General features: G+C 40.9%; 3 protein-coding genes across 3 annotated transcripts; all 3 read left to right on the forward strand.

Annotated features, from left to right (window-relative positions):
• The first annotated feature begins 1,013 nt into the window (after window positions 1-1,013).
• Window positions 1,014-2,175, forward strand: LOC122039480 (peroxidase 57-like). The gene is made up of 3 exons (XM_042599119.1): window positions 1,014-1,226; window positions 1,301-1,649; window positions 1,730-2,175. Exons 1-3 carry the CDS (start codon window positions 1,014-1,016, stop codon window positions 2,173-2,175), a joined length of 1,008 nt encoding a protein of 335 aa, XP_042455053.1.
• An 8,497-nt stretch (window positions 2,176-10,672) lies between these two features.
• Window positions 10,673-11,501, forward strand: LOC122039496 (uncharacterized protein ycf23-like). The gene is made up of 5 exons (XM_042599121.1): window positions 10,673-10,753; window positions 10,833-10,892; window positions 10,984-11,073; window positions 11,151-11,258; window positions 11,334-11,501. Exons 1-5 carry the CDS (start codon window positions 10,673-10,675, stop codon window positions 11,499-11,501), a joined length of 507 nt encoding a protein of 168 aa, XP_042455055.1.
• Window positions 11,502-14,503: 3,002 nt separating this feature from the next.
• On the forward strand, window positions 14,504-15,972 carry LOC121975885. The gene is made up of 4 exons (XM_042527838.1): window positions 14,504-14,785; window positions 14,873-14,951; window positions 15,008-15,152; window positions 15,624-15,972. Exons 1-4 carry the CDS (start codon window positions 14,663-14,665, stop codon window positions 15,685-15,687), a joined length of 411 nt encoding a protein of 136 aa, XP_042383772.1. The 5' UTR covers window positions 14,504-14,662; the 3' UTR covers window positions 15,688-15,972.
• Window positions 15,973-24,039: the final 8,067 nt, after the last annotated feature.

Raw genomic sequence — 24,039 nt, forward strand, 5'->3', positions numbered from 1 at the left:
CGGGCAGTTGCTCAACAGATCAAATCTTCTGTCCCTAAATTTATCTGTCCCCGTGTCTCTTGTCGATCGGACGGACCAGATTACATCTTAAGACATCATGATATCTTTAAGATGTGTGCAGTATCCTCGTGATGTGTAAGGTATCCTTGAGATGTAATCTGATCCGTCCGATCGGCAAGGAGATACGGGGATAGAGAAATTTGGGGACAGAAGATTTGATCTCGTTGCTCAAGGCCTGATAAAAAGGGACAAATTTGAATTTATGATGGGAGAAAAAAAAAACATGAGAAAGAGGAACCAGCCCAAGATGAACGCTCATAGTCCACAACTCTGGATCGGCCTAGGTAGGCTGGCTCTGCCATTGGTAAAGACATCTTGAGCAATGTGAGCCCATTTGATTTTCTTCGGGCTTTTTGTCTTCGATATTTGATGTATCATGACTTAACAGATATCGGAGAAACGGAAGGGAGGCAAAGCGATGGAGATGGTGGACCAAGTCTGGGTGGGGATTACCACGTGGGGAATTTTAAGGTGGTTTCAGATTGGGTTTGCTGCGTGTGCAGGACTCGACTGAGAGGCCAACCATGTCCACTGCGGTGGTGACGCAGATTGCTGGACGCTGAAAGCATCACCATCTCGCGACACAAATTTTTGAAAGTTTTTCACGTAAAAGTCAACGACGAAACCTCAACCGAATGAGCCATTAATAAGCACAGCAGGCAAAACTTAAAATAGCTGCGTTCACCCACCAATCGAGGTCACAGATTCACCACCGCCAATGAACTCGTAAAAGTCCCAATTAATTAATTTAACCTCACGGATCATAAAAAAAAAACAGTCAAAACCATCGGAAAACTCGGAATTATATTCAATTATATTCATTACACGGCACGCTTCTCCGTCACTGAACTGGCACACGCACACCCCCAGAAGCTTAAAATACGCTTCGAACAATGTAAAAATGGAGTCCATGAATCGAACACGTGACTTCCACCTTCAGCTCGACGCTTGCCATGGCACCACTCTGCTTTCCTCTGTTCTTACTGTTACTTCCCTTTCTAACTCGTCCAGCGATCGCTTCCTCCTCGCTGCGACTAGATTTCTACAGGGAATCCTGCCCCCGAGCCGAGCTCATCGTGAAGCAAGTAGTCCTCGACTACTTCCATCGAGACCCCTCGATCTCCGCCGGCCTTCTCCGTCTCCATTTCCATGACTGTTTTATCCAAGTATGTTATAATACTTAGCTGCTAAATCTGTGTCTGCCTTCTTTTTAATCTGCGGAATTCAACGGCCGCTGCAGGGATGCGATGCTTCGATCCTGCTCGATAGCACCGACGACAACGTGGCAGAGAAGGAGGCGCCGCCCAACCTGACGATACGTGGACTGGACTTGATCGACGACGCGAAGGCGGCGCTGGAGGCGGAATGCCACGGCGTGGTGTCGTGCGCGGATATAATTGCGCTGGCGGCGAGAGACGGCGTCGCACTGGTCGGGGGAGAAGAGTATGAGCTTCCGACGGGGAGGAGGGATGGGCTAGTGTCGACGATGGCGGACGTGCGTCTCCCAACGCCTTCCTTCTCCGTGGAGGCTGCCCAAGCTGCGTTTGAGAGGATCAATCTGACCTTGGTCGACCTCACCGCGTTGCTAGGTCAGTTCTAGCTAGCTGTTATCGACTCAGTAAGAACGTAACTCTCCTTGTTGGGTTGATCTGATGTTTAATTCTTTCAGGAGCTCACAGCATCGGTTTCTGCCACTGCGTCTTCTTCATCGGCCGGCTTTACAACTTCAAGAACACCGGCTTTGCCGATCCGAGAATCGACCCGGCTACACTCGAGTCCCTGCAGCAGAAGTGCCCTCCTCAAGTCATCACCTTCGACAACGTGACCAGAGACCCGAAGCAGTTCATGAACCCAGAGTCCAACTCGTCTTCTTCCTTCGGAAACTCGTTCTACCGCGGCGTGCTGGAGCAGAAGGTGCTGCTGGGGCTGGACCAGGACCTGGCCTTCACTGACCTCACTGAGAAGCTCGTCGTGAGGTACGTGGAGGATCAGTCGCTGTTCATGAAGCAATTCTCGGCGTCCATGGTGAGGCTTGGGAATGTTGGGGTGCTGGGTGGAACGGAAGGGGAGGTCCGTTTGAATTGTCGCAAGACAAATAACAGCACAGAGACGTGATTGATACAGAGTTGGAGTTGAATTGATGCGGCCTGTTTGGATCGTATTGCTTCTTCTGCCTTTGATTTTGCAAAAGAGACGATGCAATCTGAGTATAAACAATTGTTCCGCTTCTTTGGCAGAACCAAAAAATGTTTTGGATTTTGAATATTTATCTCGATCAAATAATCCACACTAATTTCTATTACTTGCAATTTACTGATGATAAAATTAATTACCAAAAGGTAGCTAGTTCGCCCGTTGGTTGCGCGGTCAATTAATTCTACCAAATCCTATCATTTTCCAGTGAATCACTAATTTGACAAACATCCGTTTGATTTTTTTTTTTTTTTTTTTTTCAAATCAATCGTTTTATAGGTAATACGGGATGTAACAAATGAGTCCAAAAGTTAACGGAGCGGCCAAAGTCAAGATGACTGTTTGTTAAAGTGAAAATGATATGACGGTTAAACTCAATGGAAGCAAACGACATTCTCTACCTAGCTTTGATATTTGCCTTACGTTAAGGTTCTGGACCAATCCGATCGGTTTACAAGTCGTTTGGGAGAAGATTGACCGACCCTTAAGTCGGTCGAACATAAAGGGTTTAATGTATTATTCTTGAACTGAAAAGTTAGCATGCCCGATCATTCAATAGCCGACTAGATTTAAAGACGACCGGTCTTATAGGTCGGTTGGAATGTCTGACCCACATCACAATCGACTAGGTATGGTCAGAATAAGGGTCAGCCTCCCCAACACTTATAAATCTCTTTATGCATGCTTGACCAGATAAAAGGTAAGTCGGGCCTAAGACACTTAGATTTATATTGATTCCCAAACGAATTTTTAGCATACACAGTTTATCATATGATTTCTTGAACAGACTTCTAGCATGCACAATGCATCATATTATTTTCCGAACGGATCTTTAATACTATACAATACATAATTGAGCATCTTAATACAAGGATAAGCATAAAGACAGCCGACCTTATAATCCGGCTAGGATATACTTAGCCGACAACATGAGCTGAAAATCCCAACAACCTGGCAGAATAACAACCACATGTCAGAGAATATTCTACTGAAACCTTCTTCAAGGGTTATTGTGTCTCTCATCAGCCAACCACTCATAACAACATATTCCTTCAACGACCTCAGCAACGACATAAGTTATAAATGACAAAAGAGGTAGATATATGGGTAAATGGAAGATTCCTCGTACAATTATTGCACATTGCCTATGTCACACCCCGGGGGAGTCCATGCCAGAAGAAATTTCGACAGCATCTCCCCTGTGCGGGTGACAATCTGAAACTTCCTACAACATACTCATACTCGGCCAACACAGTCGGAACAATATATATGATAACATACCACGCAGTTTAATAGTAAAACTAAACTAATGCAACGATAAGGAAAACTATCTCAAAAATCCTACTCCACTACACCCATAAAGCTCAAAACTTATATCCTACTCAACTACACCCATAAAATACAAATCACAACGACGCAAATAAAATCAACTCACCTCTTCTGCCATCTAGGCAGGCATGTAGCAAAACATATCTAAATAAATATAAAAAGAAAACTCATCGACAAATAAAAGACCATACAGTAATCCTTAGAATAAAACTAGTACAAGTCTAAAACGTAGTCTATATAACATCATAAGAAAAACCAAATGACCAATTAAATATCCTCGCGATCTGTAGGGGGACTAGCGACTAGAGATCTCCGGACAGCCTCAACCTGAAATAGTAATATCAACAAGGTGAGTCAACTCCTCAACGGGTAACTACTGACATTCATAGTAAGAAAATAACTAATAGCAATAATTATACGTACAGTCTCCTGATATAGGAATGATAAATACAAACTGAAATATATAAGAGAAAAACTGTACTAACTAGGACCTGGTGTATGGATAATAGACTGAGAGGTATAGAAATCTTGTATGCATGTCAAGCATATGTATCCACCAAATATGCAGTAAACACAAGTAATAAATGCATCAATTCGTATGATGCCAATGACATGTCCTAGTCACTCATACTTCTAGTTAGCCGTCTCACACACGATGGTGAGACCGAGTGGGTAGGGTTGTGACAACCGTGCACTCTGTCATCACTACTCCTGAGTGACCGAGTGGACGGGATGCTGTCGGAATACACATATCCTCTTTATCTCAAATCATAAGTGGGGGAGCTCAATGCTCTCATCTCCTTGAGCCAGTCCAAAGGAGGGATTCCTGCCGGCTACCACACTACGTCACACTACCCATGAGCGGACCAACGTAGCCAAATAGAGCAAAACTGTCTGCCGGCTACCACGGTGCGTCACCAAACCAACGGAGCCTAACAGAGCAGAACTGTCTACCGGCTACCACGCTGAGCCACCGGACTAGCGGAGCCTAACAGCAGAACTGCCACATACCCTGCCTGACATACCACTAAACCATGAGTGGTGGTGTGTGCAGATCTATGTACCTAGCGATGTGCTCAACAATAATGAAGCCGACTATCGCATAGCATGCAATCATGCGAGATGGTGCATGACACTAAACATGGAAATATCTTGTTCCTGTCCATCTCTACATAATGTGTACCATAGGATAAATAAATCCAATCAATGGTCTATGTACACAGGGCAAATATGGTATAAAAACCTAGGTCCTGAACATAATAAGGCATGGTTATGTCACTACTCCTATAAGCATATATAATCAGGTGGGTACTAACATGAAATGCAAAATAGGTAAGCAAAAATAAGCATGTAACAGGTATCCGGTAGTGACAAATCGATACAGATATAAAACATAACCATTACTACTTGTTAAAGATTACTATGCATATCAAATGACATATCAAAATAGATAAGTTAAGGTATCCGCCTCCAATAGAAAGGTCAAATCCAGCCCAAATCCGACGTCGAGATACTCGTCTCGCATCAAAGTCCTGTGTCACCAATATATATATATATATATATATATATATATATATATATATATATATATATATATATATATATATATATATATATATATATATATATATTTAGCTACAACTCAAACGAATAGCTAAATAAAAATCCTTAAGAACAATTTAAGGAAAAACCCTAAACCATAAACCTCAACCTACCTAAATTAAATCCAACGGTTAATTAGGGTTAGTTACCTAATCCCGAATCAACCCATTAGATTAATAATCTGAACCTAAATCAATTCTAGTACAATTTATTAATTCTTCACTTCACTGTACAACATTCTTATCTTAAGATACAGACGAAATACAAAGCTTACAACCTTATAAGCCTCTATCGACAGCTACCAAGAAGACCTTACTGATTCCCAACACCTCTTAAGAATTTGATCAGGGGAATAACCAGCAATAGGATGATCCGACACCTTCCCGCCGCATCTACGGATCTGCAAATCCAGATCGTGCTGAACTAGTGACAAGCTATGGCAGGGGTTAACGGGAAGGATAACAGGACAACTACACATCCTACCTTCTTGTAGCCGGAAAAGTGGCAACTGTCAGCTACACCTTAGCTGCCGCCGGCGATCAGGTGGACCCAATCTAGGGTGTGGGGTGGCAATGCGCAGTGAAGTCGGCGTTGGCTGTGGTAGCCGGTGGCAACACAGGGGGAAGAAGGGAGAGTGGCACTACTGCTTCTGGTTCACAAGGGAATCACCGGCCGAGAAGAACTACTCCAGCGTCGAAGAGGAATCGGGTGGAGTGGCTCGCAGACACTACAAGAATTTTTGCATTCAACAACACCCAATAGACAACGCTTTTTAATAAAAACGTTGTCGTTCTTTGTTTTACAACGCTTTTAGTGAAAAGCGTTGTCTATGGTATTTACTTTTTACTAAAGACAACGGTTTTTAATGAAGTGTTGTCTTTAGTGTTGTTGTTTATGGTCAAAGACAACATTTTTTTAAAAAACGTTTTTTAAAGTGTTGTGTATGTTTCCCCTAAACTCACTTAAAATAAATTCGCAGCCCTCGCTTTGCTAAACTCTAAACCCTCAACGCGCGCGCGCCTTCTCCTCACCACTCCTCTCCACGAGTTCTCCTCTCCACTCCTCTCCACGAGTGCCTTCTCCTCTCCTTCTCCTCTCCACGAGTGCCTTCTCCTCTCCACTCCTCTCCACGAGCGCCTTCTCCTCTCCACGAGCGCCTTCTCCTCTCCTTGCCGCGTGATCTCCTCTGAACCCTAATCTCGACCCAAACTCCTCACGCAAAACTCCTCACGCCAGCCCAACTCCTCCAAGTCGACCCAAACCCTCAGTCTCTTCCGCTTCCTCCTCTTTCTCCCTCTCCTCCGCCTCCCCCTTCTCCTTCGCTCCCACCGCCGCTGGCGCCGCCTCATCTTCCGCCACTGGTTTCTCCCTAGGCGCTTCTTCCTCCGCCGGTTCCTCCCCATCTCTCTTCGGCCTCTCAACCTTTGGCTCCTCATCGGCCGCATCCTCAGCCTTTTCTACCTCCAGTCTTTTCTCGACGTCTGCTCCATCTTCCGCCGCTTCTACCTTCAGTCTTTTCCCGCCATCTGCTCCATCCTCCGCCTCTACTACCTCTAGTCTTTTCTCGCCATCTGCTCCATCCTCCGCCTCTACTACCCCGGTCTCTTTTCCTCGCAGGCGGTCTCTTCTCCCAAACCCATCCCTTTTCCCTCAGCATCCGCCGCACCTTCCGCTTCCTCAAGCCCTAATTTTGGTTTTGGATTGGGGGCTTCGACTCCCAACTTCGGCTTCGGTTCGTCTTCCACTGCTGCCTCTCCGTTGTTTGGTACTTCCGCTTCCCCTCCGGCGCCGGCCTTGTCCTCGGCTCAGACACTGTTTGCTTCGTCAGCTAGTGCCGCACCTTCGGTGCCTTCGTTTGCTACGTCCTCATCTCCCCCCGCCTTTTCTGTGCCGACGACGTCTGCTCCAGCTCCATCCTTCGTATCCCCGTTTCCTGCCTCCTCCTCTGCGTCCCCTCTATTCTCTTCTTCTGCTACCGCTACCTCCTCTCCTGCCATCACCAGCATTTCGACCTCTCCTTTCTCCTTTGGAAGTGGCAGTTCCTTTGCTCCGAGTTCGTTCGATGCCGTGTCGTCTGGTAGTACTACTTCGTCCTCACCTGTTACTACCACGTCCACCTTGGCAACTGGCTTTTCTTTTGCGACTCCGACATCTGCTGTGTCCCAACCTTCCTTTGGGTTTACCAATGCTGCTACATCAACTCCCTCCAGTGCATCTATGTTCTCCGCTCCTACTGCTGCAAAGCCTTCAACTCTGTCATTTGGATTTGGGGTGCATGGGACAATTCAATTGATGACAAAGGCAGTTGCTCGGTGAAGTTTCATCAGAAGAATATTGAAGAAGATGACGTACAGATTGTGGGTAAAGACGAAGTTTTACGGTAAAATACAAGTTATAGTGATATTCATTATTATTATAGCATTATAAACTAAATATAATCAACATGTTTTTTTTAATATTTTAGGGTCAATCAGTTGCATTGACATTGGAATCTTGCTCAAATATTGCTGCATATGGTACAATTGTTTGTTTCAATGGCATGGAAAAAATGCTTCATGGTATTCCATTTCCCAAGAATTGCATTCGAGTCTCCATTGATCAAGCAGTGGACAAATCCGCTCCTTTGCCATATCCAATTCCAAGTGAATGTGAAGTAATTGGTGATGCCATAGGAACTGTTGTGGCTTGGCCTGAACAGCAGATTGTGAAGCAAGATGAGGTATATGAGATATTATATTTCTAATTATATTGTCACTTTATTATTATATTTCTAATTATATTGCCACTTTATTATTATTCAACCTAGCTATATCTAACTTGTTTATATTTGAAATTATTAGAAGCCTAGAAGGAAGAAGTTTGAACGAAAAAAATCAAAACCTACTTTGTCAACAAGTGTCCCAAGAGCATTACATATGTTATATTGTTACAGTAAGCATGCTCTAGATGGAGGAAAATGTATATCAATGTGCTTAGATAATGAAGTGTTTGATGAAGATTGTGAACTTTTTCTTGACCTTGAGGACATCAATTCTTTGTATCATTTGGAGTCAATTTCAGGAAATTTGATCGTTGCCTACATATGGTAAGTAAGTTTATTTAAGCAATTTTAGCAACTTTTTCATCACATGTTTGCTTCCCAATTTTAGCAACTTATTATGGTTTATTGTTACAATTTCACCAACTTATTATGAGTGATCATTATTTTTTAATCCACATGATTGTTTTGTATCTAAATTTTATTATTTAGTATCTAAATATTATTTTCTCAGTTGCAACTGCATTGCTTTACTTATGCTGGGAAATTACTGCATTGCTTTATGTTTGCTGGGAAATTCTAATATCTAGCAAGACAGAAAATCCCTGATTTGAACTGCAAGAAGTTTACTAATATTGTTGTGTGAACAAGTTTACTCTTGAAAAATTCAACGTCTAGTAATTTTCTCATACCATGTTATTCTCATTAAGTTAATAGTTCATCATTTCTATTGAGAGGTTTACTAATATCAATTGATGTGGTACACTTTACATAAATATAGCTCATTCATTTTCAACCGGCCCTTAATGTTTGCCTTCTGCCATTTGTTCTTCTAGACAGGAAGTACTTTGCTCATATCTTTTTTCTTGTATATTTTTAAGTATCTTAAATGTGCTTGTCCTCAAGAAATAAAAGAATTTGCATGTATACATTTCTGGTATGTTTAATATACAAGACTGTTCATAGTAAGTTCTCATGTATGGATGTTACTATCATCAGCCATAACTTAGTGTTATGAGTGATCATTATTTTTTCCAACTTATTATGAGTGTTTTGTATCTAAATTTTATTATTTAGTATCTAAATATTTTTTCTTTGCAATGATAGGTGTCTGTATAAAAAGATGGTGAAAGATACCAAGACAAAGAAATTCAGATTTATGAATCCTCACAAACTCCCATATCTGGCAAAAACGGCACAAGACAAATCAGTTAAGCTTGAAACCCTGAATCAAAGGGCAACTCTTTTAGCAGATAAGCTGACAAGTGCATCAACAGATCAACTAGTGTTAGTGCCATGTAATGTCGGGTAAGCAAGAAGTAAAACATCACTTTCAATTGCTTCCTTTCGATAATTTATTCAATTTTATGATCTAATCCTATGTATTTGCCTAGTTTCCATTGGAATCTTAGTGTTATTGAACCTTACAAGGATGCTATTTACCTACTGGATTCCCTAAGTTGCCGCATTCGCGATGATGATTCAAAATACGTAATGGAAATGTGAGTTCAGATTTCTTTTAGTAAATATTTATTATAATAAAAATCTTATTTAACAAATATTCTTAACGTATGAAGGGCCTTAAAATTGTTTAATTCAACCAAGGGAAGGAAAGGTAGGAAAAATGTTAAGTGGGAAGTAGTTAAGGTATGTGTACTTTTGTTTAACATATATTGTAATGTGTATAATTTTCATTAACAATTTGACTCTAATTACTATATATAGGCTCCTCAACAACCGGATGCGAAACAATGTGGTTTTTTTGTGATGCGATTTATGAGAGAAATTATTGAAGAAGTTGAGACTATTGAGAGAGATTCGCTGCAATCAATAGTAACATTATTTAGCTTATCTTAAATTATTTGACATAAACTATTTAAAATTGCAAAGTGATCAGTGTTGATTATTTTTTCCATTAGCATAAATTGTGTATGCTCACAGTTCACAAAAATAGGGTACTCTCGTGAACAAATTGATGAGGTTCGGTCCGAGTTGGCGGAGTGCATACAAGATCATATTTATGAATAGGTATGGAATGATAGTTGCCATAATTCTATTTAGATTTAAGTTCATGGAATGGTGATTTTTTTTGGTGGAATCATAGTTAATGCCAATTTTTTTGATGCAGTGCATAGTTACCAGATCGACCTTGAGCAGTTGACCCCAAAGAAAAGTTGTCACTGAAGTTTAAAAACTTGTGAAAATTTTTAGTGAATGATGATGTTTTGTGAATGATGATGTTTTGGAAAAATTGTCACTTAGGTGAAAGGATGTTTTCTGGATTAATATGCAAGTACAAAGCACTGTATTATATGTTATTCTGTAAAGTTCTGTCAGTGTAAATTATCTAGTTTCTTTATCTAGCTTTTGTTCCACTATTGGGTTTGTTTTTCTAATAATTACTCGTGCAGCAAAATACTGAGCAAGAAGCTGTAGATCTTATAATCAGGTAAAGTAGAAAAAGTTAACTACTTCATTATGCTTTCATCTTAGTATTTGTATATTTGATTTGTCTTCTTTGAACCAGCTTCAAGTCAAAAAGCCAGATCCTCTAGATAGCTGTTAAAAATAAGGTATTATTTGGTTTGTCAGTGATCTTAATATTTGGTAATATTTGGTCTTTGATGCTCACGACAGAGTTCCAACGCTGCATGATTACCTTGTTCAAGCAGATTGCTCGCTGCCTCAGTAGCTCGCATTTTCAGAGTTCCACAGCTCTTCTTTCTTATGATGATCTTGTTCTTGCAGATTTGTGTTTCCTCTGTGGACCCTTTGGCATTTCCTTCTGCAGTGGAAGCAGGTGCCCAAATGGTTAGGATGCGATGAACTTGACTGGTTTCGATCGGATTGTCTGTCATACCAAACATTAAAATCCTTGTGCTAAATGCAGGTGGAAATTGGAAATTATGATTCTTTCTACGAGATGGGAATTCAGTTTTCCCCTGAACAGGTATATGAATCATGATCGTACTTTTCCTTGCAGTTCCTCGAGTATTTTCAGCTATTTCTATCTCGTCACTATTCTGTGGTGCCATTGTCAGATTCTAAAGCTCACTAGAGAAACTAGAAGGATTCTTCCATCCATTACACTGTCTGTAACCGTGCCACACATGCTTAGTCTCCCTGATCAGGTAGCTCATTTATTTCCTCGTAAACTGAGATTTGTCACTAACACAATCTCTCGTTGTTTTTTGTTCAATTTAAAAAGGTGAAGCTAGCAGAGTTGCTGGAACAGGAAGGTGCTGATATAATCCAAACTGAAGGAGGGAAATACTCAAGTCCATCAAAACCTGGTGTCCTTGGTTTGATCGAGAAGGTAACAACAGTACGAATAAGAAATCTTAGCACACTTGTGATGAAAAATGTGATATTTTTCCTCTTTAAAATGTAGGCCACACCAACGCTAGCAGCTGCATACTCCATTTCCCGAGCAGTTCAGATTCCAGTTATGTGCTCATCTGGATTAAGCGCTGTCACTGCACCTATGGCTTTAACAGCAGGAGCAGCTGGTGTGGTATGCGTTCTTTTGCTTTCTAATCTAATCATTATCTGCTACTAGTGAAAGAAATATAGACTCTTTCAGATTCTCTTGTGTTCTTGATTATCTGCTACTACTTCATTGTCAGAAGTAGTTGAACACTAACACTTGGACGCCAACATTTTTGAGTTGGCGCCTAGATTTGACCATCTAACAGACAGGGCTAAAGGATCAACTGCTATGAACACCCTTAATAACTTATACAAATATTTGTGAACAATTAGGTTGGTGGCTATCATTTATCCTCCCTTTTTGTTGTTTTTTCCATGTACCCAATGCAGTTTTCATTTCAAAGGTTCCAAGCTGATGAACAAGGATGGGTGGACACAATCAAGTCAGTGCGATTTGGAGGAGCTGTCAGGATTAGTACCATGAATTGGCTTGGGCAATCTCAATATTTGCGTCAAACTGTCTTCTGGCCTTCCCTATCATCTGCAGTATCTGAGGTATACTATGCACATTTACCGTGAATTTTCCTTATTGAGCTTGGGCTAGTGACGGTTACGAATGTATTTTATTTCAAGAACCGTATAAGCAAGTGTTCGTGCATCTAGTTTTATAACAATGCACTTCGTATCTTTGATCTAAAAAGCTTCTAAAACAAGTCATCTTCTCCAAGCATGCCCTGGTCAACATGCTAGTCACCTACTGGAGTCATTTCCTCGATGGCACGGATGAATACCTGAAATCCATCCTCTACTCCACCATTCTTTGCCACTCCTCAAGCCGAAACAACTGCAAAGGTAGAGTCAACATCAAGTATTACATTGTGCCTGGCTACAAGAAGATCGGCCACAAAATCCAATAAAGACAGTCAAACATCAAGTAGCATTTTGTAACTTATTCCTCTTAGGTTATATGCTTGGTTAATATATATGCTTAGAACTTGTAAAGACAGGTCAAACATTAATATGCTTGGTTAATATATCCATCTACAAGACTCCCGCTTTTTCCTCTAAATATGATTTTCATTTAGCACAGAACTAATGCCAATTTTTTATTTTGATGCAGTGTTTAAAGAGCTTGAGTAGAAGTTGGCCCTAAAGAAAACTTGTCAGTTACGATATAAACACACTTACGGTATGAATTACATGTATATATAACATTGACATATTATTTAGTACGAGATTTACATGTATGAAATTTTTCATACAAAATTTCTTGATTGCCTACAACCCCGTGTGTTGATGACAAGTTGAAGAAGATGGCTCTAAGAGTGATAGCTGAAAGCCTTTCGAAGAAGAGATTGTTGGACTTAAAGAAGCAATTCCATGCGATGGACACCAACAACAATGGTTAGTCAATGATGAGGTTTTGTAAAACTTGTGTGTTTGAAAAATTATTGTCATGAAGTTAAGGATAACTTGTATGATACAAATTTAATTTGTGGATCAATATGTATACATTTTGTTTGTATAATATAAAGTTTTATTTATTTGTTAAATAGTCTTATTATAAAAATGATTGTGGTTGTGGATATTCAATTATATGTAAATTTTGAGTATTTTTATAATTTTGCTATTTTAAGAAAACACTATTTTTTATAAATTTAAAAAGACAACGTTTTTAAGTAATAAAAGACAACGCTTAAAAAACAATGTCTTTGAGACCAACCACAACGCTTTTAAAGCGTTGTCTTTGATATGTGCATTTTTACAACAACATCTTTAACAACGCTTTTTAAGAACGAATAGACAACGCTTAAAAAGCGTTGTCTTTGTGACCAACCACAACGCTTTTAAAGCGTTGTCTTTGATATGTGCATTTTTACAACAGCATCTATAACAACGCTTTTTAAGAACGAAAAGACAACGCTTAAAAAGCGTTGTCTTTGTGACCAACCACAACGCTTTTAAAGCGTTGTCTTTGATATGACTTTCTACAACACCATCTACAACATCACTTTTTAAGTACATACGACAACGCCAAAAAAGCGTTGTTGTTTAGCTTTTTTCTTGTAGTGAGAGAAGATGGACTAAACTGTCGGTGTTAGGGCATAGGGGAATCTCGGTCGACGGTGGCTCGAGCCCTAGGCAGAGGAGCGAGGCTTCTGTGGGCATCGGCGCTGTCGTGTGGAGAAGGCGACGAGGAAATTAGGGCACGACGGTCAGCATCGGCGCGCATATCAAAAGAGGGGAAGAAGTTCAGGAGAAGAAGAAGAGGCGAGAAGTGATTGGGGCACGGGTTTTGTACACTCGGGAAGAAGAAACCGCAGTGTACGGTTAGGGCAGAGATCAGCGTGAGAGGAGGCTCGACACGAGGAGGCGTTGGGTTAGGGCTCGGGCACGCGGGAAAAAAAAGGAGAAGGAAAATAATAAAAGAAAAAGGAAAGAAAAAGGAAAAATCCAACCTTTCCTCGTTTAAATGGGGTAGTTTAAATAGGCTTTCGCGGGGCCTAATATTTGATCCCCTTAAACTCGTTATACGAGCTCCGAAAAATTTTCAGAAAATTTCGAAAAATTTCCTTATGGTTATTCGTCCTATTTCGATATTTTACAGCCTACGTTGTACACTTTCCATTACCTAACAACCTCTAATATTCTTAGCCACCTTATGATTACGAAGATTATAAAAGGTGGTATATAAAGGGGGTCCTCTTCGTTAGTAATGTATGCTCTCTGAATATCTCAGGCTTGCTCTTGCACGCACATTCTTTATTTTTCTTCATTCATCCATCCGGAATTGTATTGACTTAAATGTCGGAAGGTCTTTTATGGACTCTCTCGATTTTTTGGTATTAATATTTTGTTTACTTATCTGAGTGTGCACAGAATAGAAAGAAAATTCTTCATCAATTAAAATATTTTCTCCCTATCAATAATCTATCTACTTTCTATTTTTTTCAGTGCACCATCTCTTTAATTTTTTAGACGGTACATCATCTCTTCAATTTTTTTGACCGAATTAATAAAAATTCTCCAGGGGAAAAAAAAATCACCTTTTATCCTTTGGCTTGACTCGGAGGTAGAGAGAATGCCATCGCTTTCAACTTTACAGATTATTTCTTCACTTCGCCGCCAAGAAGCAAAGTATTGAATCTCTCTCTCTCTCTCTCTTTTTTTTCTCTTTCTCTTTCATTATTGTTCTTTCTTTTTTTTTCTTCCTTGTTTTTTCATCCAATTTCATTAGTAGTTTTGATCGACATATAATTTTCAAGGGGTTCTGATTCAAAGTTCGCATCGATGAGCGAAGTGAAGCATAGCGTTTCGTGCGACGGCTTCGTCGCCGTCGACGTCGACGAGCTCGCTCAACAACTCGTAGTCAACTCGAACGATTCCAGCTCTGGCAGCCCTCGACTCGGCCCCGTATAGATATTTAATCACTTCCCATTTCGTTATGTTTTGGTTCATGAAAATAGATTTTGTTCGACGGATTGGAATTGGTTTGCGCAGGCGGTTAAGAAGATCCTTACGAGAAAAGGCTGCATAGGCGGCGTAGGAGGAGGAGAGCAGCAGCAGCATCAAGGGCCCGGTGAGTCGCCGATCGACTTGGCTATTTAGACGGTAATTAATGATCGCATGCTGCAGGTGAGAGGTCGCCGCTATCTGTTCACGTAGCGGCGGAGGAGGCGGCGACACCGGATGGAGGGCGGTGGAACCACCGAGTCGGGACTCGGCGGCCCGCTTCGCCGTGGCTCAACCCCAACCGAGTGGTGATCGTCTTCGCCGCCCTGTGAGTTGTTAAACACGCATATGGTCGTCGTTTCTAGTTTATTTCGTAACATTTCATGCTAATTAAATACGATATATATTCAAGGGAGGAATGATTCGTAAAGAAATTAAACAGGCGAAGGAAAAAGAGAGAAATTTTATCATCGATTTTTTTTTTAATTTTTTAAAATATTACAGTAAAAATAGTCTTACTTAATCAAAATTATTATATATTTTAATAATTTTACCAAAGTTGCTATAAAAGTTGATTCAATTATTCCAAAGAAAATAATAATTAGTGATAATGTTAAATTTTCGTGGGAAGGAAAAAGATGAAAATGAAAAATATGGTAGATAAGTTCTCAAGGTGCTGTGTCCCCCTCATGAGAGTGAAACATGATGGTGGAACTCTGATAATCCATTAATGATTTTTTACATCATTAGCCAGACCAATTTATAATCTAATTAAGTGTGTGTTTTATTCTTGGTGCAGATCAAGCATGGGGACCTTAATCCTCTTATACTTTACACTCTCCATGGTGAAACTTGAGCAGTGACCATGAAAATACCTGCTGAAACCACACGCTGTTTTACTTTTTTTTCTTAAAATAATAATAATAATAATAATAATAATTTACAAAAGAAACAGATGCTGAATGAAATTCAAGAGATGAGCCGATACATCAGAGAAAGAGAATTGTAAGGCTGGCTGAAAGGAAGAGGTCCAAAGCTGCATCAGTGTGTTATGTTTGTTTCTTTGTTTGTTTTGTACAAGGTGAGGTTGTGCAAATAGAAATAAATTTGTCAAATACATTTAGGGTTTGTTTGTTTTGAGAAAAAAAAGAAAAGAAAAGAAAAGTTAAATTGATTGTTTTCTGGGTGCAAGACGAGGAAAATATGTTTTTTCTTTCTTCCTATTTCAATTGATCTCCAAGGGATCAAGCTCTCAATTTGCTCCACCACAAGGGAATTTGAGAGAGGAGACCAAGACCACGGGCTAGGGTACATTGGTAAAATAATTTCGTAGTTAATTAGGTATTTATGGATCGATTCCTAAGTTGTGATGCACTACAAATTAACTTCCTCTAATGGAAAGGCGACTCGGGAATGATGACTACGAAGTGATGCATCGTTCACACTTTTCGATTCATCTTAGTGGCCGATGGAAAATTTTCATAGAACCAAGTCGGTCATCTTTAAAATTAGTCAATTTGAAGAGTTAGATACCTAGACTACTATAAATAAAATAAAATAAAATAAGAGGACGAGGAGGCTCTGGGGCTTTGATGCAGCAGTAAGACATTTCAACAATTAATTAGAAATCTAATGTTCAAATCCTAGTTACGATAAACTATATAACATTTTTTTCTAGTTGAAGGACAAATCTAAGAATGTTGGCCACTCTGAATAAACAAAAAAAAAATGGCAGTCCGGTGCATGAAGCTCCCGCTATGCGGGGTCTCGGGGAAGGATCCATTGTACGCAGCCTTACCTTGTTTTTTGCAAGAGGCTGCTTCCAGGATTCGAATCTGTGACCTTTTAGTCACATGACAACAACTTTATCGTTACGCCAAGACTCCCCTTCGCCACTCTGAATAAACAACTATGAATGTTTTCCGATTTACATGGATCTTCAAGATTAATTGGTTCAAATATCTGGATTATAAATTAAGAAAAGGGCTGAGGAATCTCATCAATTTCAATTGATGGAACCAGCAAAAGAGAGTGGAGAACTTTTCGAGGGTGGTGCGTTTGATCGAGTTTTGCCTCAAACAGTGACAAGAAAATTTATGTTAGGAGATTATTGGTGCAATTATCCTCGGGTCAAGGTTGACCAGTTTAACTAAACGCAGATTCAAGCTTGAGTTTGAATATTTGGATAATATGCATGAGAAGAAGAGGCCAAGTAGGTTAAGGTTGATCGGATACTTCACGATGTGCGAGAAAGAAGTCAAATAGGTTATGGAGGACCGGATAATTGACTGGAAAGTCCTAACTGGAGGTTAAGCAAGGTAAAGTCCTAACTCGAGGATTAGGCAAGGGTAAAGTCCCAACTTGACGATTAGGCAAAGGAAAGTCTAAGTGGGTCAAGGAGAATCACACGTTGGTAAAAGAAAGTCTTAACTATAGTTAGGCAAAGGAAAGTCCAAGTGGGTAAAGGAGGACTAGTGGCTCAAAGAGGCCTATACATTGGTAAAGGAAAACCCTAACTGAGGTTAGGCAAGAGAAAAATCCAAGTTGGTAAAGGAGGACCGTACTTGGTAATCGGAAGTCCAACAAAAAGTTGGTAAAGAGAAAGGTTGGGTCACTTCGGAGCTAGAGGTGGGGGGGGGGTGAATAGTTCTTGCACTTTGTCGATGATGATGTGTAGCGGATAAACTCGACACAAAACTCCCCAATACTAACAAGATGGATTTACTTGGTATCCACCTTAAGAAGAAGTGACTACTCCAATGATTCAGCTCTCATGCACACTCTCCACAATGAAACATTCCTTTTTGGAAACAATCCGAAGGTGAAGAAGCCTCGTACAAGCTCTCAATATAGAAATACAAGAAGAAGAACAAAAGAAGTTAATACAATAATAAATCTTACAAGATTTACAACATGAAAACCTAGCTTACATCTTCTTCTTGTTTGGGAACACCTCTTGACCTTGGAAGTGTAGTAGCACTTGTCTCCAAGAAGCCTCAAGAACCGGCGGTGATGTCTGCGTGAGCTTGGTGAAGAAGATCAGAGAGAAGTTCTGTAGAAAGGGATAATGAAATAGTACATGCGAACGCCTTCTATCAGGCTGATAATGGCTAATTTTTCAAGCCTAATCGATTATCATAATTGATTAAACTTTCCTAATCGATTAGACCAATTGATTAGGAAGCCTTCTATTCGCAGGAGAATAGCCCGTAAGCGATTAAGCTTCTCTGTTTAATTGCTTACCAAATTCTCTGTACATTCACAAAATCTAGGCTTAATCAATTATCGTAATCAATTAAGCATTTGTAATTTATTGACCTAATCGATTACGAACCTCTCTATTCATTTTGAGAAAATTGCTTAATGGATTAAACTTTAGTAATCGACTAACCTAGTCGATTACCAAACCTAACTTCCAAACCAAAGTCTAGGGTTCCTTTACCCAACATCTGGTCAATCATGACCCGTTGGGACTGTAGGACTGTTGCGGCTGGCTAGAAGGGGGTTGTTGGATAGTCCTGTAAAATAAAAAAAATAAAACAACCCTTCCTCGAACTGTTTAAGCTAACACTTGTATATATAAAGTAAGCTGATAAATTAAAAGCATAAAGAAAAAGTGAGGCACAAGGATTTACTTGGTTACAACTGATGTGGTTGTTAATCCAAGGAAGATTAAGCTCACTAAAAACTCCTTCAGGCGGAGAAGCCTCGTACAGTGTTGAAGCGTAGAAAACAGAAGCTCAACTCTAGACTAAAGCTTACAAGCATTGGAATTACAATTCAGAGTCCATTAAAAAGCTTCTGGACCAAGGCTATATTTATAGCCTTGGTTGGGGCGCCCCGAAGTGGTTCCGGGCGCCCTGGGTGGGGGGGGGGGGATAAACTTTATCCCCCAACGATCAGATCGAGTCAAATCTCGATCCTAGTCAAAAGTCTGGTCCGGACGCCCGGAAGGGTTCCGGGCGCCCCGGAGGGCTCCGGGCGCCCCGGGCACCCCGGACTGCTCCGGGTGCCCCGGAGCCCAAAGTCAACAGATGTTGACTTTTTTGTCCGGGACCTCTTCTCTGGTTCAGTCCCGCCTCGATCCGGTTCTTCTCCTCCGGATCCACTCGCTTGGGTGATCTCTGCCATCCGAAAAAGGGCTCACCCGACCCAAGTTCCGGTCTTCTCGAGCAGCCTTCCGCTCCGACTTCTCGTCCCTCAGAATCGCCGCGTGTTTCCTTCTCGTCCACTAGCGTACTCATCCGCAGTCTCCGTCCCTCGGTCGCACCCCGTGTCGACCTTCTTGCTAGCTGCGTCTCTTGCTCCCCGAGCAATCTTCCGCTCCGGCTTTCGTCCCTTGGAACCACCGCATGCTTCCTTCTCGTCCACCGGGGTACTCTTCCGCAGCACCTCGTCCCTGAGACGCACCGCGTGCCGTCCTTCTCGCTAGCTGTGTCTTCTGCTCGAGTACCTGTGCTCCTAAGCTCCTGCACACTTAGACACAAGGTTAGAAACAACACAGGACCTAACTTAACTTGTTGATCACATCAAAACAACCTTGGGGTTCCAACAATCTCCCCCTTTTTGATGTGATCAACCCAAGCTAAGCTAGGGTCAAAAATAGATATGAAAATTAAACAATTTTCAATTTTTCAATAACGTGCAACAAGATAGAAAAATTAAATTTCAAAAAATTCTAATTTTCAATTTTTCTACCTCCCCCTAGACTTATACCTTTTCTTTTCCCCCTTTGATCAAATAAAAAATTGGGGTTGCAAGAAAAGTCTAAAGGTTGACACTTAGAAACTTATAAAAATCTATTTCAATGATTTTCAGACAAAATATTTCCAAGTCAAGGAAAAATTTCTAAGTAAAAAATAACTTGTGAAAAAATTTCTTAGTTTTTGCTATCAAGAAAAAAAATCTTTCTGAGCCCAAAACTTTATGCAAGAAAAACTTTAAGACAATTGATAACATTAAAAAATTTCCTATGCATTTATTTATTTTATTCTAATGCTTTTATCAGAAAATTTTAAATTTTCATTTTAATTTATCATAATTTCTTAACTTTGAAGCAAGAAAATTTGAACATGTAGAAATTTGTATAAATTGTAACATGTCATTTTCTATTGTATTTTGAATTCCTAATTTGCAAAGATATTTTGATAGTATAAATTCTAATTTAATAGAATTTTTCAACAGTATAATTTGTAAAAATTCTTTCAGCAATGTCTTTATTTTGCAAAATTCTTTCAGAAGAATATTTTGTAATTCATAGAAGTATTTTGTCATAAATTCTAATTTTTAAAAATCTATCGACAAAATATTTTATAATTCACAAAAGTCTTTTGGCAAAATTTCTAACTTACAAAATTCTTTTGTCAAAATATTTTCTAACTTGCAAAATTCTTCTATCAAAATATTTTGTAATTCGTAAGAATCTTTCCAGATAATTGGTAAACTGAAACACTCTTTCGATAATTCAATTTTTAAATCACAAAAATCTTCAGGCAACTTTTCTATTGAATTATTCGATAATTCAATTTTTAAATCACAATAATCTCCAGGCAACTTTTCTATTGAATTAACCAGTTGTTCTGAGGGTAGAGGCCATACCTTACTTACCTTATCGGCCGTTGGTTCTCCCCCTATTGAATTACTTTCTTCTGAAGACTCTCCCCCTTTCTCGATGCTCATCTCGGTTGAGCTTTCTTCATCTTTAGGTGGGTCTTCTGCTATGATTGCTATTTCGGCAATTTCTTTAGTCTCGGATTTGGCTTCTTCTGATTCTTCATGAATCTTCAAGAACTTTTCCCAAAGTTCTTTTGCGTTTTTGTACTCGCCAACTCTATTGAGATCTTCATTTGGTATTACGGTTAGAATGTGAAATTCTGCCCGACCGTTTGCCATTGACTCGTCACGTTGCTTCTTGTTCCAGAGGCGTAGATCGAGTTCTTCTCCATTCGTTGTCTTTGGTGCTTCATAGCCAAATTTTAATATTAAAGAAATACCAAAATCAAAATTAAGATATACCTCTATTTTTTGTTTCCAAACAGCAAACTCCCCCACGAATGCTGGTGGGTAGTCGCTAGCTCCTGTAGGATCGAAAAGAATTTAGATATCTCCACAATGATATGATATTGTCCACTTTGGGCCTAAGCCCTCATGGTTTTGCTATTGGGTTCTACCCAAAATGCCTCATGCCAATGGAGATATCTTTTCTCTTATAAACCCATGATCTTTCCCATGTGCTTCCAATATGGGACTATGTTTGCAACCTTGCAACCCCAACAATCCACCCCTCAAACAAAGGACCATAGGCTTCCCACGTCCGATCCTCGACCCACCAGGTCTTCCTGCCCCTCGGTCCACCCGACCTACTAGGACTTCTTTGTCTAGTCGCAACTAGGACTTCCTACTTGGTGTCTGGTCCTCTTGATCCGAACATAGGAGCCCCCACTTTCTTTGTTCGAGGTCAATATTGTACCCACATGGCTCAATCAGACCATAGCTCTTGTGCACAGTTGGCGGTTAAACCTTCTGGCAGTCCGGGCTCTGATACCAATTGTTGGATCGAGACGCGCTAGAGGGGGGGGGGGGTGAATAGCGCTCGCGGCTATTTTAGCGATTTAAAACACAGAGTAGATGTTAGGATCCTTCGTACGGCTAGAGAGGGGGGTGTGAATAGCCGCCCCAAATCGCTCGTTTCTTCCTACAATTCGTTAGCGCAGCGGAAAAATAAACTAGAAACGAAAGGAAGAATATCAAACCTTAACACAGCGATGTACGAGGTTCGGAGATGATGCTCCTACTCCTCGGCGTGTCCGTAAGGTGGACGAACCCAATCAATCCGTCGGTGGATGAGTCCCCGGAGAACCGGCTAATAAAAACACTCCTTCTGGGTGGAGAAACCTCGCCACAGAAACTTCTTGCAACAGCAAGAAAAGAGTACAAGGAAAACAAGAAATAAAGTACAATACAAATGTAAACTTTCTTGCCTTCTCTTCGACTGGAAGAAGCAGCAGCTCCAAGCGGTGACCCAGTAGGAAGCTCACGCGAAGCTTCAAAGCAGCTCAACAAAGCTCAGCAGCAAGCTTACGGGAAGAAGGAAGGAAGAAGAAGAAGAAGGAGGCTCAGCAGCCTTCTTTATAACCTGCGAAAGCGAAGAAACATGAAGAATCAGCCGCGTTGCGTCGATCGGTGTAGTGCCTGAATCGGATCTGTGGACCGATCAGTTTATGATCGGTCCACGCCGATCCATTCCCTCCTCCTTTGCTTCGTTCCGTCCCTGATCGCTCCATGGACCGATCAGACCTCCGATCGGTCCGGGACCGATCAGGCTGATCGGTCCCGCACCGATCAGCCCCTCTGCGCCTCGCCTGCTCGGCTCGATCGTCTCGACGGCCACCGATCGATAACACACTGATATGCCATCGATGTGTTCGATCGGTCACCGATCGATCGAATATTCTTGGTATCCGGATCGATCACCGATCGATCCGACTCATGGTTTTCGCCAAACCAAGTCCAAACCAACATCCGGTCAATCTTGACTGTTGGTACATTGCGCCTAGCATCCGGTCACTCCCTTGACCTGCTAGGACTCCCCGCTAAGTGTCCGGTCAATCCCTTTGACCCACTTAGACTTTTCTCTCCGTACCAAGTATCCGGTCACTCCTATGACCTACTTGGACTTCCCATCACCGGATGTCCGATCACCCTTGATCCATCTGGATTTTTCCTTGCCCGCTCACCGTGACTTTCACCTAGCTTCACTCACTAGGGTTTCACCGCTTCACTCACGTGATTTCCACAACGGCTTCACTCACAGACTTTCCAACCGCCTAACATCCCAGTTAGGACTTTCTCATTCACCTAGCTTCACTCACTAGATTTTCACCGCTTCACTCACGTGATTTTCCAATGCCGGCTTCACTCACTGTGACTTTCACCTTCACCTAGCTTTACTCACTAGGATTTTCACCGGATTCACTCACCAGGATTTCCCGACCGCCTGGCTTCACTCTGGACTTTTCCCCGTGCCAAACTCCCTGTTTGACTTCCCCTGCCAAGCCTCCATACTTGGACTTTCCGCTGCCAAGCTCCGCTTGACTTTTCTCGGGTCAACCAGTCAACCTTGACCTGCTGATAATCTCCCAAACATCTATTCTTGTCCCATATCAAGAATACAACTCTTCCACGAGTGTCAAACATCAACATGCAACTCAACTAGGTCAACCTTGACCTAAGGTTGCACCGACAATCTTCCTAAGTCAAACATCAAAATACAACTCGAGTCAGGTCAACCAGGTCAACCTTGACCTAAGGTTGCACCAACAATCTCCCCCTTTTGATGTTTGACAAAACCCATAATCAAGTTAGGTTAACCCGATAACCTAACTTAGGTTTTCCAATCATCTTCCAATGTCCAATGTTCTTTCCTTGAACATTCTCTGGACATTCTCCCCTTAGGTTAACCCGATAACCTAACTTGGGTTCTCCAATAATTCTCCCCTTTTGACACACATCAAAAGAATTCCAATGTTCTTCCTTGAACATTCCTTGACATTCTTCCCTAGCTTAGGTTAACCCGATAACCTAACTTGGGTTCTCCAATAATTCTCCAATGAACACTCTCCCCTTTTTCACACACATCAAAAAAGATGGTATCAAGGTCAAGAGTTTCTTCCTAATGAAAGTCTCATACCTTTCATTGAAACTCTTAATTTCCCACTTGATACTAAACTCAACAATCAACTTAGTGATAATCCCATATCACTAATCCTCAAAAGTCTTAAGGAGTAAAAACTCCCCCTAAAAGTCAACTCCCCCTTGACAATTAGGTAAAACTCCCCCTAAAGGTCAACTCCCCCTTGACCATTGTACCAACAATGTCTTTGTGAGTTCCAAACCTTTAGAAATCCAAAAACACCATTTCCATAACTGAAATTTCAGACAACAGCTGAAAATCAGAAACTGGCACGCTCTGATCGGTCCCCAGACCGATCAGAAACCCCATGGATCGGTCTGCAGACCGATCCATGCTTCACTGGATCGGTCCACAGACCGATCAGGACTTACCTGGATCGGTCCCCAGACCGATCTAGACTCCGATAGGCAGATTTCTGAAATTTCCTTCCCGAAATTCAGAAACTCCTAGAAAATTCCAGAAAATTCGAAAAATTGTGAAATTTTGAGGATACATTCCTCATAACATATACTATCATGGAAAA

This window comes from Zingiber officinale, chromosome 1B (genome assembly GCF_018446385.1).
Source record: "Zingiber officinale cultivar Zhangliang chromosome 1B, Zo_v1.1, whole genome shotgun sequence".
Classification (NCBI taxonomy): domain Eukaryota; kingdom Viridiplantae; phylum Streptophyta; class Magnoliopsida; order Zingiberales; family Zingiberaceae; genus Zingiber; species Zingiber officinale.

What these genes read in the sequence shown, in the direction of transcription:
- LOC122039480 (XM_042599119.1), top strand. Translation starts at nt 1,014, where the DNA reads ATGGCACCACTCTGCTTTCCTCTGTTCTTACTGTTACTTCCCTTTCTA. An exon ending in TCCATGACTGTTTTATCCAA is followed by an intron (nt 1,227 to 1,300) that starts GTATGTTATAAT and finishes CGGCCGCTGCAG; the next exon opens with GGATGCGATGCTTCGATCCT. An exon ending in CGACCTCACCGCGTTGCTAG is followed by an intron (nt 1,650 to 1,729) that starts GTCAGTTCTAGC and finishes TAATTCTTTCAG; the next exon opens with GAGCTCACAGCATCGGTTTC.
- LOC121975885 (XM_042527838.1), top strand. Translation starts at nt 14,663, where the DNA reads ATGAGCGAAGTGAAGCATAGCGTTTCGTGCGACGGCTTCGTCGCCGTC. An exon ending in GCAGCAGCATCAAGGGCCCG is followed by an intron (nt 14,952 to 15,007) that starts GTGAGTCGCCGA and finishes CGCATGCTGCAG; the next exon opens with GTGAGAGGTCGCCGCTATCT. An exon ending in GTGATCGTCTTCGCCGCCCT is followed by an intron (nt 15,153 to 15,623) that starts GTGAGTTGTTAA and finishes TTCTTGGTGCAG; the next exon opens with ATCAAGCATGGGGACCTTAA.
- LOC122039496 (XM_042599121.1), top strand. Translation starts at nt 10,673, where the DNA reads ATGATCTTGTTCTTGCAGATTTGTGTTTCCTCTGTGGACCCTTTGGCA. An exon ending in TGCTTAGTCTCCCTGATCAG is followed by an intron (nt 11,074 to 11,150) that starts GTAGCTCATTTA and finishes CAATTTAAAAAG; the next exon opens with GTGAAGCTAGCAGAGTTGCT. An exon ending in TCCTTGGTTTGATCGAGAAG is followed by an intron (nt 11,259 to 11,333) that starts GTAACAACAGTA and finishes TTTAAAATGTAG; the next exon opens with GCCACACCAACGCTAGCAGC.